The sequence below is a fragment of the Hemiscyllium ocellatum genome, chromosome 6, assembly GCF_020745735.1.
Source record: "Hemiscyllium ocellatum isolate sHemOce1 chromosome 6, sHemOce1.pat.X.cur, whole genome shotgun sequence".
Classification (NCBI taxonomy): domain Eukaryota; kingdom Metazoa; phylum Chordata; class Chondrichthyes; order Orectolobiformes; family Hemiscylliidae; genus Hemiscyllium; species Hemiscyllium ocellatum.
This window is the reverse complement of record NC_083406.1, coordinates 100,878,271-100,893,178: the sequence shown is the minus strand read 5'-3', so window position 1 is coordinate 100,893,178 and position 14,908 is coordinate 100,878,271. Positions and strand designations below refer to the sequence as shown.

The 14,908-nt window shown below is 42.9% G+C and overlaps 1 protein-coding gene across 2 annotated transcripts in view; it reads right to left on the bottom strand.

Moving 5' to 3' along the window:
- Positions 1-14,908, bottom strand: part of LOC132816510 (NACHT and WD repeat domain-containing protein 2-like) — a 43,126-nt gene that overhangs the window by 11,370 nt on the left and 16,848 nt on the right. For both annotated transcript variants that reach the window (XM_060826195.1, XM_060826196.1), the window contains exons 4-5: positions 11,987-12,190; positions 5,817-5,961 (exon numbers count right to left, since the gene is read on the bottom strand). In XM_060826195.1, coding sequence (XP_060682178.1) covers positions 5,817-5,961; positions 11,987-12,190 — 349 coding nt within the window. The remainder of the gene's footprint in view (positions 1-5,816; positions 5,962-11,986; positions 12,191-14,908) is intronic.

The window sequence follows — 14,908 nt, the reverse complement described above, 5'->3', positions numbered from 1 at the left end:
AATGTTCGCCAATGAAAAGCAAGAGCAAAAGAAACTTGAAAGGGTTCAGAAAAGATTTACAAGGATGTTGCCAGGGCTAGAGGATTTGAGCTATAGGGAGAGGCTGAATAGGCTGGGGCTGTTTTCCCTGGAGCGTTGGAGGCTGACGGGTGACCTTTTAGAGGTTTAAAAAATTATGAGGGGCATGGATAGGGTAAAAAGGCAAAGTCTTTTCCCTGGGGTCGGGGAGTCCGGAACTAGAGGGCATAGGTTTAGGGTGAGAGGGGAAAGATATAAAAGAGACCTAAAGGGCAACTTTTTCATGCAGAGCGTGGTACAGGTATGGAATGAGCTACCAGAGGAAGTGGTGGAGGCTGGTACAATTGCAACATTTAAGAGGCATTTGGATGGGTATATGAATAGGAAGGGTTTGGAGGGATATGGGCCGGGTGCTGGCAGGTAGAACTAGATTGGGTTGGGATATCTGGTCGGCATGGATGGATTGGACTGAAGGGTCTATTCCATGCTGTACATCTTTATGCCTTCGAAGAAGGAGAGTCGACCTTACTGAACCATAAGGGATTCTTCGGGAATAAGAAAGATGGATGATGAAAAGCTGTTTTCCCTTGTGGGAGAGTCTAGGACCAGAGGACATAATCTCAGAGTAAGAGGTCAAACATTTAAGGCAGAGATTTCATCTCACAAAGGATAGTAAATCTATGGAATTCTTTACTACAGGAGGGTTGTAGAGGCTGGGTCATTCAGTGTATTCAAGGCTGGGATGGACAGATTTTCAATCAGTAAGGGAATTCAGGGTTAAAGGGAAAAGGCAGGAGAGTGGAATTGAGAATTATCAGATCAACCATGATCTCACTGAATAGTGGAGCAGACTCAATGGGCCGAATGGCCTACCTTTGCTCCTAAGTCAAATGGTCTTATGGTATTGACCTCCTCCCGTAGTCCCCAGCATCCCAATCCTCCATTTACATTTTGCGATATTATCATTTGAATGACTACCACACTGAGATACATGCTGTGTGACAAGCTTAGGCTTTCCCCTCAGAGGTTGTAAATGACACAGACTCTGAAAAGTCTGGGGTTGAAGGGTTTTAGGACCAATTCTTTTTATATCTAACAGGTACAGCCTCAGGCAGAAGGCTTTCAAGTTAAAGAAAACACCTGTATAATGAAAGGTGAGTGGCCAATTCTCCCAGTTTGGTCTTTAGCAGTAGTGTGAAAAAAAAGCTGCAGGACCCAAATAAGCAGGCCCAGGCTAGTCCGCTCTCCCTGACGTCTCTCCTGTAAGACCCTGTGTTTGATTTTACCTTTCGTGCCAAGGGGTGTTTATGGGGATTGTTGCAAGTATTTGGAACAGCACCATTAAGTTGGGATGATCTGTTGGGTTTTCGGAGAGGTTAAGTTATTCAGTATACTTTTTTTTTGTTATTTGTGTCTCATTCAGTAATCTTGCAAATAAATTCTGTTGTTTAAAATTAAGTGGTTTGACCAGTGGAATTTCTCCTGGAATGTCCACTTTGCACTTGCTTAAACCAACGAGCAAAGTTACAGTCTGGGCTGCTTTCTTGAAATGTTTTAAGGAGTCCGGCCTGGTCCATAACAGTTATCTTTCGGTTTTTTTTTGTCATTGGATGCAGTGGGATTATTTAGTCGTGGAATATTTATGTTATTCTGAAAGGTTCCACATTTCAATTAACCTAAAGGAGCCAATATGTGCTTGGCTGAGACAGAAACCCTTTGGATCACTGCATGGCCAAGCAATCTAAAGAGATCACTGGTTGGAATGAAATTCCTTTTCCATTATTTTAACAAGGAGGGATCCATAAGATTATCACACAAATGTGTTTAAGATTTGAACGATAATATTGTACAGTGTCATTTCCAGATTTATAATTTTATTCACTGTCAGTCGCTCAGACTGGACAAGTACATCTTTAGCTTGTCAGCAGCTTTCCAGCAGTTGTTACTGAGCAACAGGAGGAGGAGAAAGAAATAGAGTTCAGTTTTTCATCTGCAGCTCTGTAATACTGAGGCCCATTGCAGTGACTACAGTGAAAATCAACTAATCTGTGCAGCTAATAAACTACCCAGTCACTCTCCATCTTCCTATCAGACTGAAATCTGCTGTCATCATTCCCTCACTGCAAACTACCAGCTCATTTATAAGCTTCCTCTCCTCTCCAGCATCCCTGATAATCCTAATAATAATATATCATTATTACCTCAGCCCACATGCCTTATTCCTGGAACTCCATGTTTGGACCATTCCAATTATATCTTTCCCCTGGCGACAGCTCTGAAATGGCCCCAATCAAAGTCACAAATTACATCCAATGTGTCTGTAGCAAAGAGGAACCTTAACCTTCTTGACCTGCATCCAGTCTTTGATATAACCAACCACAACATCTTCCCTCAATATCTTTCCTACATTATCTAGCTAGATGCACTGCTCTTATTAGGTTCTGCTGTTATGTACCCACTCACATCTGTAGAATCTTCCGTGTTCTCTTCCTGTTCTTCTACAATTCACAAGGCTCTATTTTTGAGTTCCTTCTATTCTTCATTTCATTCACAACCCTTAGCAAAGTCATCCAAACAAATGACATTGGTCAAATCTACCTCTAACTCACCATGGCTTGGGTTTTCGCACTGACGGAGAGCCTGTCCCTGTCATCACAAAACCAGTGGCAAAGGTCAAAATCTGGAAGTCCCACTCTTCACCTCACATCTCAGTGTACCTGCCAGTTAATCAGGTATGACTGAAATACAGTCACTGTTGTAACAAATGAAATGCAGCCAATGTATGCATCGCAAGCACCCACATACAGCCATGTGGCAATTGCCAGATAATGTTTCAGTGAACGTATCTGAATAAATCATAGAATCCCCTACAGTGTGGAAGCAGTCCATTTGGCCCATCAAGTTCCACACCAATCCTCGGATGAGCATTCCACCCAGACCCACCTCCATCCCCTATCCCTGTAACCCTGCATTTTCCATGGCCAATCCACCTAACCTGCATATTATTGGACTGTGGGAGGAAACCCATACAGAGAATGTGCAAACTCCACACAGACAGTCGTGCGAAGCTGGAATCAAACCCGGGTTCCTGGTGCTGTGAGGCAGTGGTTTTAACCACTGAACCTTAAAACTCCTCAAAACGGAACTCAAATATACAACCTGCTGACTCAGATACAAGATTGCTATCAATGGAGCCATTGCTGACACCTATTGTTGTTGTGCTAAAACGTTTGAGAGGAAGTTAGTTAAGTGCATGAGGGAGAAAGGAATAGAAAGTAAAGGAAATGCTGATAGCGTGAACCAAAGTAAGGTGGACAGAGGTTTGAGTGCATCACAAATGCCAGAAAGGACATGTTGGGCATATCTTCTTCTTTGAAGAAAATTTTCGGGTTCATCGTGCTTTTTACTTTGACTTGGGCAGTGCTGGAATGTATTGTGGATTTCAACAAAGTCAAGATATGAATAAATATGCATTTTTGAGTAATGTTCATAGAATAGTGTCAGAGTTGCAACCTCAAAATGCATTTCATGTTCTGTTCACTAGGTGGTGTCGTATCTTCACCTGCTGCTTCACAAGGACACGTTTTAGACAACAATACTGGATTAGTTGATGATATAATTAAACCAAACAGGAATCTAGTGTGCAATGCAGGGGAAATGTTTACGTTTTATTTTACACCCTACTTTGCAATGAATTCATTTTCCCTGTTTCCATTAGGTTTATCGGTTCAATGCATCATTGACAACGATTAAAGTCTATGTTTCTACACTCTCATTTGGTTCTGCTGCTAAAAAGTATACAATAGCAGCTTGGTGTCAATCTCCTCTCAGTGTTTTCCTCCTTCTCAGTGGACAATCAGCAAATTTCCACTCTTCACTCCTTTGGAGCTGGCTGAGATCATATCAGACTTAGGAGCACGCAAGTTGGCCTTTCAAGTTTGTCTCATTATTCAATAACATCACAGCTGATCGGATTACTGTCTCAGCCCCACTTTCCTGCCTGCATCCCATCACCCTGGACTCCCCTGTTTATCAAACACCTATTGAACTCAATGTTCTAACGACCAGCCTCCACTTCCAGTCCACATCCTAACAAGCTTTTGAAGGAAAAATAACTCTCATCCATGTCTGAAAAGGAAGAGTTCATATCTTTAAATCATATCCTGGAGTTTTAGTCTCCCCCACAACCATCATTTGGGGATCCACCATATCAAGACCTCTTATGATCATCTCTCATACTTCTAAACTCCAGTCGCTATTAGGCCTAACTTATTCAATATTTCTTCATTAGATAAGCCCTTCATTCCAGGAATGAGTCAAGTGGACCTTGTTTTTAAGGCAATGTATCTTTTCTTTCAATTAAGGGATTCAGAACTATGAGTACTCCAGATGCAGCCTCACCAAGGCCCTTTACAATGCATTATAACTTCTCTACTTTTACATTTCATTCCCTTTGCAATAAATAACATTCCATGGAGTGGCACAGTGGTTAGCACTGCTGCTTCACAGCACTAAGAACTCAAGTTCAATTCCAGCCTCAAGCAAACTGTCTGTGTGGAGTTTGCACATTCTCCCTGTGTCTGCATGGGTTTCCTCTGGGTGCTCCAGTTTCGTTCCATAGTACGAAGATTTGCAGGTTAGGTGAACTGGCTGTACTAAATTGCCCGTAGTGTTCAGGGATGTGTAAGTTTAGGTGCATTAGTCAGGGGTAAAAGTAGAGTAATAGGGTAGGGGAATGGGTCTGGGTGGATTTCTCTTTGGAGGGTCGGTGTGGATTTGTTGGGTCAAAGGGCCTGTTTCCACACTGTAGGGATTGTATGATTTGTCTCCCTAATCACTTGCTGTAGTTGCTTACTAACATTATGTGATCCAGAAAATAATTTGCAATTGCTTCTCTATTTAAATAGTACATTGTTATCTACTCTTCTTGCCAAAATAGTTCATATTTACCCTCAGTACATTCCATTTGCAAACCTTTTGCCCACTTAATATATTTTGCAGACTTTCTTCTCGTCTTGTTAATGTACTTTTCCACCTATCTTGGTGTCATCATTAAATGTAGCTGCCTTACATTTGGTTCCTTCATTTGAATCAATCATATTCATTGCAAATAACTGAGGACCCAGCATTAATCCCCCTGGCACTTCATTAGCTGCAGTTTGCCCAGCTCAAAAATGACTCATTGAAACCCACTCTCTGCTTTATGTTAACCAACCAATGTTTTATCAATGCTAATGTTACCCCTTATACCATGTGGTCACTGAATGTTTTAAGAGGGAGGTAGATGGATTCTTGCTAGGCAGTGAAGTCAAAGGTTATTAGGGTAGACGGGGATTGGAATTTGAAACACAAATGGATCAGCAGTGATCTTTTGAATACAGAGCAGACTAAAAGGGCCGAATGGTCTACTTTTTCTCCTATTTTGTTTGTACGACGGTACTATGTGATGGAGTAGTGTCAACAAATCACAAGTCCCACTCCAACTTCTATTTCTTATTTTCTTACAAGTTAGCCAGATATTCCATCCTTGACTATTGTCTCGTGTCTCTTATGTGTGTATGTATCACACAAGACAGTACTTCTCTGTGATGCAGCCTCCACAGCATAACAGCTCTGACTGGGTTTACCTATTGAAAGTGGCCCTTACCCACAGCAGACTGTACTCAGTATGAGTTGACTCTCAGTGATAGGAGGGAGCCAACTGGGGATAAATAATACAGGTATCAAACACCTAACACAACAAAACCAGTTTATAATTCAACAGCATTCCCCAACCACTATGAGGAGGAAGCACTTACCAGAGGTGAAATATTTCTGAGCTTGATCTGGTTTTATGGTTCCTTCTTTAAGACACATCTTCACTGTCTCATTGAAGATCATCTTCATTTCTGCAAAATTCTCTCGCCAAGCTACACGAGCAACTTCCTTCGCTCTGCCCTCAATCTGCAACAATGGATTTATTTAATAAGAGGCAATTATTGGAACACATAAACTGAAATCAATGTCTATCAGCACTTGTAATGAGATACTTATTGATTTGTTAAATTTGACTTTTTTGCTGATGGTAAAAATTAGTGAACGACTTTAATAATTAATACTGCCTTTGCAAAGAGATAAGCTGGAAAATGAGCTATTTCACTTTATTAAACACATTTCCAAGATCTGTGACACCTGTGCAGGTTAAAAATAAAATCTTGCACAGTGTTATATCACACTTGGTAGTAACTTGACAATGAAAACAGAGAGCGATGGAAATATTCAGCCAGGTCAGCCAGCATCTGAAGCAATCAAGAGAAACAGAGTTAATATTTCAGGGCAACGACCAGTTTGTCAGTTAAGCTAACTGTTGCCCTTTGTGTTTCTGAGTTGGGAAGGGGAGTCCAGGGGCTAAAGTTCCCTTGTTTGACCACTTCCATGGAAGCTGTGCATGAATTTTCCCCTTTCAATGGCACTGTGTGTAAGCCAAGCAAAAGGTTTTCGAAGTCTCAGAAATGTCGACTATTTCCTCAACTGAGGATTCCCCACCACCATGGTTGACAGGGCTATTAGTCATGTTCAACCCATTTCCCCACATTTCTGATTTACTTATTGTCACATGTATTTATTAGAAATAGAGAAGTGTTGTTTAGTGTCGCCACTTTCCAGCAATATTTTTAAACACAGAAAATAAACCAAAACATATTATAGAACATAAAGCCAGAAAATAAAACATTACAGTTCATCGTATAGTCTTATCTCAATAGAGCTAGGTAGTCTTTGGAACAGCTCCTGCTTCTAGTTCGACCATGGGCCTGAATCCAGGCCCCTCCACCCTGACATCTCGAGTCCCTGCTGCTAAACCAACCACACTGCTGCAACCGTGTTTCGCCTCTGCTGGAACAAAGAGTCGCCGCTCTCTGGCGCCATTTTGTCTTCACCAACGCTGCCACCGTGAGTTCATTCTGGGCCGTCCTTAACAATGTAGCTGCTGCCAGTGCCTTAATGTCCATCGTTGCCAACCTCACCTCCACCATCAGACGCCTAGGCCTAGCCGCAGACCCAGAGCCTCAGCTCAGCCTGAGAGTCCAGACCAGGGCATCGATCCAGGGACCTGCTTCTTGCTCACTGGAAGACCTCGGGCTGGAGTGGAGCCACATCCGCCCTGTCCTGGCATTGCTGCTGCTGCTGCCACCACCAGACATCTTTTCTTTCGTCATTTTCGCCACTCCCTGGGCCTGTGTCACCATTCCGCTCAGAGCCCGCTCTCACCAATACTGCTGCCCATGCAGCTGCAACTGAGGCAAAAAAGTAAGGGAAAAAGCAAAAGTGGAAAAAGTAAAATAAAAACAGACGGAAGTGAAGAGCCCTGGACTCAGTAGCCCAAACGTTGTTACTCTGCCCCTGCCATCTTGATTTGTTTTTCTGTCCTTGTCTCTTCTCTTCCCTCCCACAATGCTGCTGGAGTCCCCTGATCCTCACTTTCTACCACACCAAAAATCCACATCCTAAGGATTATAGAATGGCAGTTGGGAATTAACTGCACTGGTTTCCTCAGATCTAACTAGATTGGATTGAGTATCTAACTTTAGTTGCTAAATCCTCGCTCCCCTCCACAGGGTTGGGAGAAAGGTCATTATAATGGACATTACTGCCACCTAAAATCATATTCCCACCATTGGATGGATATTGAAACACAATTAGACAAGTCTGCCAATTACAAAAGAAATGAGGTCTGTCAGTCAGAGTGACTGTCCATCCTATACTTTCTGGGACACCCCAGATCTTCAAAGAGTGTTGCAAATGTTGTCATTCCTGCTCCAGGTCCCCAGTGGGAGTTACCCACAATGGCATTTGCCCTGGTTTGTCTCTTGACTTGGGTGACCAATGAAGGATGACAACTGTAGTCCAGAACCAGCGCAGAATCTAGGTATTTGGGTCTGGCACAGGCTGAGGGATATTTCTGTCAGGCCTGAGGTGGGCAAAGGGATGGACCCAGTAAGGTGGATGGTTTGTGATCATGGATAGAAATACAGTGGTGGGCGGGGGAATTATTGGAGAGACCCGACAGTGGCGGCAATGATGGAGGATGAACCAAGCAGACTGCTTCACTTGCCTCACCAGCTCCCCTTCCTCCACCCATCCTCCCTCCTCAGTTCACACCAGCGTTTCCCACACCCTACTCTGCTCTTCAGTGAAGTGTTGCTCAATTCTGCCCTCAGTCTCCCCCTAGAGCTGGCTACTGTGCTGCCAGTTCTTAGTTTGTTCAACATCAATGATGCTGCAGAATACATATCATTGAACTGTCCCTTGATTCGTTAGCAAACCGGTGCCTGTGGATGAAATGCAGTGCTGCATACAAAAAGGGATGGAGGATAACAGTTATGCACTGACATAGAACATTTCAATCGAGGAACATTCATGAATGTTCTCATATGGCGAGTTCTTAAAGATTCACTAAATCATTAAGAAGGTACAATCCAGAAATGAAGCCATTCTGTAGAGACAATGCATAAAAAATGCAAGATTAATCCAAGCCAAGCTGACTTCACTCTCTTTTCAAAGACCAGTTCCACTTGTTCATAGCATTTTTCTAGTTTCTCACTTAATGATCATTGGACACAGGAAGCTCTCAGACCAGGGTGATTCCTGTATCTACGGGTTGGGTTTCCACGGTTTCGGTTACCCGCAGTTTACCGCGGCCCGAACATGTAGGAAGCGTTACAGAACCAGGGACCAGGAGGCTGCTGGGAAGGAACGTTTCCCATTTAAATGAATAGGTTCGCACCTATCCGCACGTTAGGTATTCCATGGTAGGTCTTGGATTGTATCCCTCGGGGGGGCTACTATTTTTTTTTAAAAAGCTGCCTCTAAACATTACAAACAAAGTGAAGATCAAACAACACTGGAAAAGGTCATTTACCCTCCACTAGCTCCTTGAAAGGGCTGTCCAATTTAGTTCCATCTCTCAACCCTGCTCAAGTACGTTCCTAGTTGTCACAGAGTCATGTAGCACAGAAACAGACTGTTTGGTCTGAACATAATCCTAAACTAAAGTAGTCCCTCCTACCTGCTCCTCACCCATATCCTTCCAAATCTTCCCTATTCATGTATTTATATAAGTGTTATAACTGTGCCCCCATCTGCCAATTCCTCAGGAAATTCATTCTACATGCCAACTATCCCCGAGTGAAAAATTGTCGCTCGAGATTTTTAAAATTCTCTCTCCTCTCACTTATAAATATGCCCTCTAGTCTTAAAATCCCCCATCTTAGGGAAAAGACACCTGCCATTAACCTTATCTATATCTCTCATGATTTTATAAACCTCTATAAGGTCACCTTTCAACATTCTCCACTGCAGTGAAAGAAAAAATTCCCAGCCTATCCAACCTCTCCCCATAACACAAACACTCTCTACCCAGCAATATCCTGACTCAGTGGTTAGCACTGCTGCCTCACAGCACCAGGGTCCCAAGTTTGATTCTGGCCTCGGGCAACTGTCTGTGTGGAATTTACACTTTCTCCCAGTGTTTGCGTGGATTTCCTCTGGGTACTCCGGTTTCTTCCCACAGTCCAAAGATGTGCGAGTCAGGTGAATTGGCCATGCTAAATTGCCCGTAGTGTTAGGTGCATCAGTCAGAGGGAAATGGGACTGGGTGGGTAACTCTTCGGAGGGTTGGTGTGGACTTGTTGGGCTGAAGGGCCTGTTTCCACATTGTAGGGAAACTAATCTAATCTAATCTAAATCGCTTCTGAACCCTCTCTAGCTTAATAATATCCTTCTTCTAACAGGGTGACTAGAACTAGCCACAGTGCTTCATATTCTTTTAAAAGTGCATGTTGAATTTAATCCTACCGCACTTTTAGCTAATGCATTCCAAACTTTAACAACCCTGTGTGGGGAACAATTTCCCATCAGGTTTTTGTGCCAATTATTTCAAAACTATGACCTCTGCTGGTCAGCCCACTCACTAGGGGAAAGAATTTCTTCTTACTCACTTTCATATCGAGAGTAGCTTTATTAGGTCTCCCCATACAAACACTAAACCATGATATCCTGTGACCTTGCAAATCTTGGAGAAGTATCCCAGTTTCTCCCATCTCTCCATATCCTCATTCCTGGTTTGCCATCTTGGCGAACATAGGAAAAAGGGAATATTTTTCATTTCAATGTGGTAATTAGACATCATCACAGAAATTGTTACAATGCCACATGGTTAGTGTTTTTTGGTACAACCCCGTGGCTAGATGAAGCCACAGCTGGTTGCTTCTTAATCAGTTCAGCATTTTCCTGACCTCAGCACACTCTGTAAATATTCTATAGTAGCACAAAGAGACCAAGAATATTACAGTACAGCACTTCCAGGACATCTCTTCATGCGATTGGGATGGTTTAGCAGATGCAGCCACAAGGAAAAAAATTGTTGAGTGCCTTTGGGACAGATTTTGAGAACAATATCTTACGGATTCAACTAAATATTGGGCTACTTTGGATCTGGTGATACGTAATGAGACGGGTTTAATAAATGATCTCAGAGTAAACAGTCCCCTCGGAAACAGTGATCATTGCAAGGCAGAATTTAGCATTCAGTTTAAGAGGGAGAATGTGGGGTGGAAACAATTGTGCTAAAATTAAATAAAGGTCATTGCAAAGGAATGAGGGGAGAGTCACCTAGAGTGGCTTGGAAAGCAGCATGACAATTGAGGAACAATAGCTGACATTTAAGAAAATAATCTGCTGCTCCCACACTCCAAGATGTGCAGTTTAGGTGAATTGGCCATGCTAAAATTGCCCGTAGTGTTCAGAGATGTGTAGGTTAGGTGTATTAGTCAGGAAAATGTAAAATAATAGACAGGGGAATGGGTCTGGGTGGGTTACACTTCAGAGGGTTGGTCTGGACTTGTTGGGCCAAATGGTCTGTTTCCACACTGTAGGGATTCTATGATTCTATGAAAAGAGGGCATAATCTCAGAGAAATGAGTTGCACATTTAAGACAGAGCTGAGGATTAATTTCTTCGCTCAGAGAGTAGTGAATCTGGAGAATTCTTTATCAAAGAGGGCTCTGAAGGCAGAGTCATTACCTATATTCAAGGCTGAGATGGGATGATTTTCAATCAGTAAGGGGATCGGGGCTGTGCAGAAAAGGCAGGAAAGTGGAGTGAAGGATTATCAGATCATCCATGATCTCACTGAATGGCAAAGCAGGCTTGATGGGCAGAATGGCCTACTATACCGTGTGGTCTTGAGGGCCTTGATGGGCGGAATGGCCTACTATACCGTGTGGTCTTGAGGGCCTTAATGGGCGGAATGGCCTACTATACCGTGTTGTCTTGAGGGCCTTGATGGGCGGAATGGCCTACTATACCGTGTTGTCTTGAGGGCCTTGATGGGCAGACTGGCCTACTATACCGTGTGGTCTTGAGGGCCTCGATGGGCGGAATGGCCTACTATACCGTGTGGTCTTGAGGGCCTTGATGGGCGAAATGGCCTACTATACCATGTGGTCTTGAGGGCCTTCCTAGAAGCATGATACACAGATTGGTTTTCATTTATTTATTTATTCATGGGACCTGAGCATCCCCAGCTAGATGTGCATTTATTGACCATCCATATTTGGTCCTGACAAGGTGACGTACTCAACAATCCAGCCAAGGCCCAACCAAAGACTTGGAGCAGTTTAGTGCAATCTCTTTGCTTTAATGCCCCATTTATAAATCTAAGTAACCCATACACTTGTTACCTGCTAAACATTCCACCTTCAAAACTTCTGTATTTGCACCTCAGCTTCCTGTTGGTCTCCCATGAAAATACGAACATTCAGAATATTCTTTTTCTCCCAAAGTGCATCACTTGGTCATTTATAAACTGCATCTGCCACTTAACTTCTCATTTCACCAGCTTTTAATACTGGAGAATTAGAATCGGGTACCTTACTGTATAAACTAAGAGAACTGGAATGTACACTGTGTGCAATCAATGGAATCTCACCTTGTTGCAATAGTTCGGGAGGACATCAGTTTTGGACCTTAGGTAGTAAGCAGGTGGAACAGAATTCTCATCCCGTTGGTACCAGTTTTGGAGCAGCCTGGTGCGGAGGCCTTTATTTTGTGATTTGCAGAGAATCATCTCAAATTCCCTGGCTTCAATCTCGGCTGGCACGCTGGCACTTCCATACTGCTCTCCTATCAAAGCCTATAAAGGAGTCACAGCATTGGGTTAAAAGATTTATTCCAGTAAAATAAAGAAAAAGAGGAACACTGACAAATGCATTGCTTATCAAACATGAAGAAGGCCTCACAGTCAGGAGTGAAGATGTGAGAAGGTTTTGAGACTCTTACTGGAAAGAGATGAACTTCGAGGTTCTTTAAGGAGAAAGTGAGGTCTGCAGATGCTGGAGATCAGAGCTGAAAATGTGTTGCTGGAAAAGCGCAGCAGGTCAGGCAGCATCCAAGGAATAGGAGAATCGACCTTTTGGGCATAAGCCCTTCATCAGGAATGAGGAAAGGTTCTTTACACAACTGAAGTTGTGCATGTGTGCTAATACGAATATTTATATATAAACATTCACTGATGTTAATTCTTTTTTGGGATTCATGATCAGGACGAACTTCCCACCAAATGTTATTCAGAGACTGATAATGATTCTGAAAACACCTGTGTCACCGAAGAGAACTGCATTGCCTGAACTGTGTTCAAAGTCACAGTGATTAGCAAAAAGTAAATTCCGTCCCCTTCATACCTTTATATGTATGTATGCAGGAGCAGTGGAAAAGTGTTCCCCAATCCTGATAGTCATCACATGGAACCATGTTAAAACTGTGTGACGAGGGAAGAAAATTAGTCAGTATCTCAGTCGGAGTGGAGACAGGGAGTCGCTGAATAGCAAAAAACGGGGACAGAATGGTTTTCCAATAATCACAGGCTGTACTGAGACAAGACAAACTGTCATTGAAACAAGGTGCTAGGAAGCTGCCCCTGGCATAGGTCAGCACCTTCAGGAGAAGTGCTGTCAAGGGCAGAAGTTAAGGATGTGTAGGCAATAAATGATGAGGACCCAGCAAGTGAATACAGACCCAACACCAACCTGTATTGAGGTTTCAGGAATGAGGAGAAGACAGGAGGAAATAGGAGTCAGAATCTCACATATAGAGAGGTTTGTAACTCTCTTGCTTTTTGGCTGAAGATGTGACAGGACAGAATGTATTCTAAAGTCTGAAAGATTAACTTGGTTTCTCTCCAGAGATGGTGTCTGGCACCTTTCAACATTTTCTGTTTTATTTTAGCTGTATTTATCCTCAATGCCTGTGCCAGGAATGTCTGGAATTCTCTACCCCAGAGAGTTGTGTAGGCTAGTGAAAGCATTTGAAGAGGGGATTGATGGATTTTTGAAACTTCAAGTTGTCGAGGGATTTGAGGAGCTGGCACAAAAGAGGAATCAGGCCTCAGGCAGATCAGCCATGAACTTATGGAATGGTGAGGCAGGCGTGAGAGGTTTAATAAGCTCCACCTGCCCCTACCTTTTATGCATGTGCACAAACACAGCGTTGCAATGCTATGTCACAGCAAAGTGATAGCAGTAGCTGCCTGTAACAAAGATGGCGCTGCCCATATAGTCACAGGACAGTGCAAGACAACCTCCATCACAACAGACTTTAGGCCTCCCGATGCTTCTGCTAATTTTGGAATCAAAATGTCTTCTCAAAGCACTTACTAATTTTACATATAATTCTACACAGGAATACCCATGTGTTAAGGCTGGCTTCTAATGGTGTCAGCATATTTGTAAAATGGATAACTTTAGCTGAGCAGGTAAATGAGAAAATATTTGCTATTGATAGGTAATAGTAGTAGTGATACTGTCATTGGACTAATAAACCAGAAAACTAGGTTAGTGTTCTGGGAACATGGGTTTGCTGGTGAAATTTGAATTCAATAAAAAGCCAACCGAAAGTTGATTGCCACGGCTGGTTCACTTAGTGATGAAATCTGCCATCCTTACCCGGTCTGGCATACATAAAACTCTAGACCCTCAAAAGTAGTCAATTCTTCACAGCTCCCTGGGCAATTGGGAATGACGATAAATGCTGGTCTAACGAACACAGTCCTCATCTCAAGAATGAATATAATAAACAACCTGATGTGGGTTCTGTCTCCAAACAGATGTAGTACCTGATGTGGCAGTACTTATGTCTCATTGCATAAGAAACGAGGCTGGATAATGCAGGATTGAAAAATCCACTAGATATTTGTTACAACTACCGATCACATACTGAAAACACATTCATCGGCAAATTAGTGTCTGGGCTAGTCTTAAGACATTACATTACAACTTAGGAGCAAGTTACAAGTGTGCCATACTCCAAGGGATCCCAAATAAGGTAGCTTTATGAGAACTTCCTATTTTTAGGTCACATGCTAAGATGGAGTGATGATATCACGTGCATGTCTGTTAAAGGCATACCAATACATCCAGACCATGAGGCATAGCACAAAAGCGAGTGAAGTGCAACATGACATCATAAGGAATGACAATCTGCAAGGCCATCTAAGAACAAAAAATGCTGGAAATTCCAGCGGGTCAGGCAACATCCATGGACAGGGATTCTTGATAAAGGGCTTCACCCCGAAATGTCGTTTCTCCTGCTGCTCGGATGCTGCCTGACCTGCTGTGTTGTGCTTTTCCAGCACCACACTCTCGCCCCCAAAGTCCATGGACAGAGAACAAGCTACTGCCTAGACTCGAAATGTTAGCTTGCTCTCTCTCCCTGGATGATGCATAACCTGCTGTGATTTTTTTTTTGTTTTCAGGACAGATTCCAGCACTTGCAGTCATTTGCTTCTACAAGACCATGTTTTTTTTTAAAATGCAGGTTAAAACAAGACAAACTCGTGCCACAATGATTTTGCATT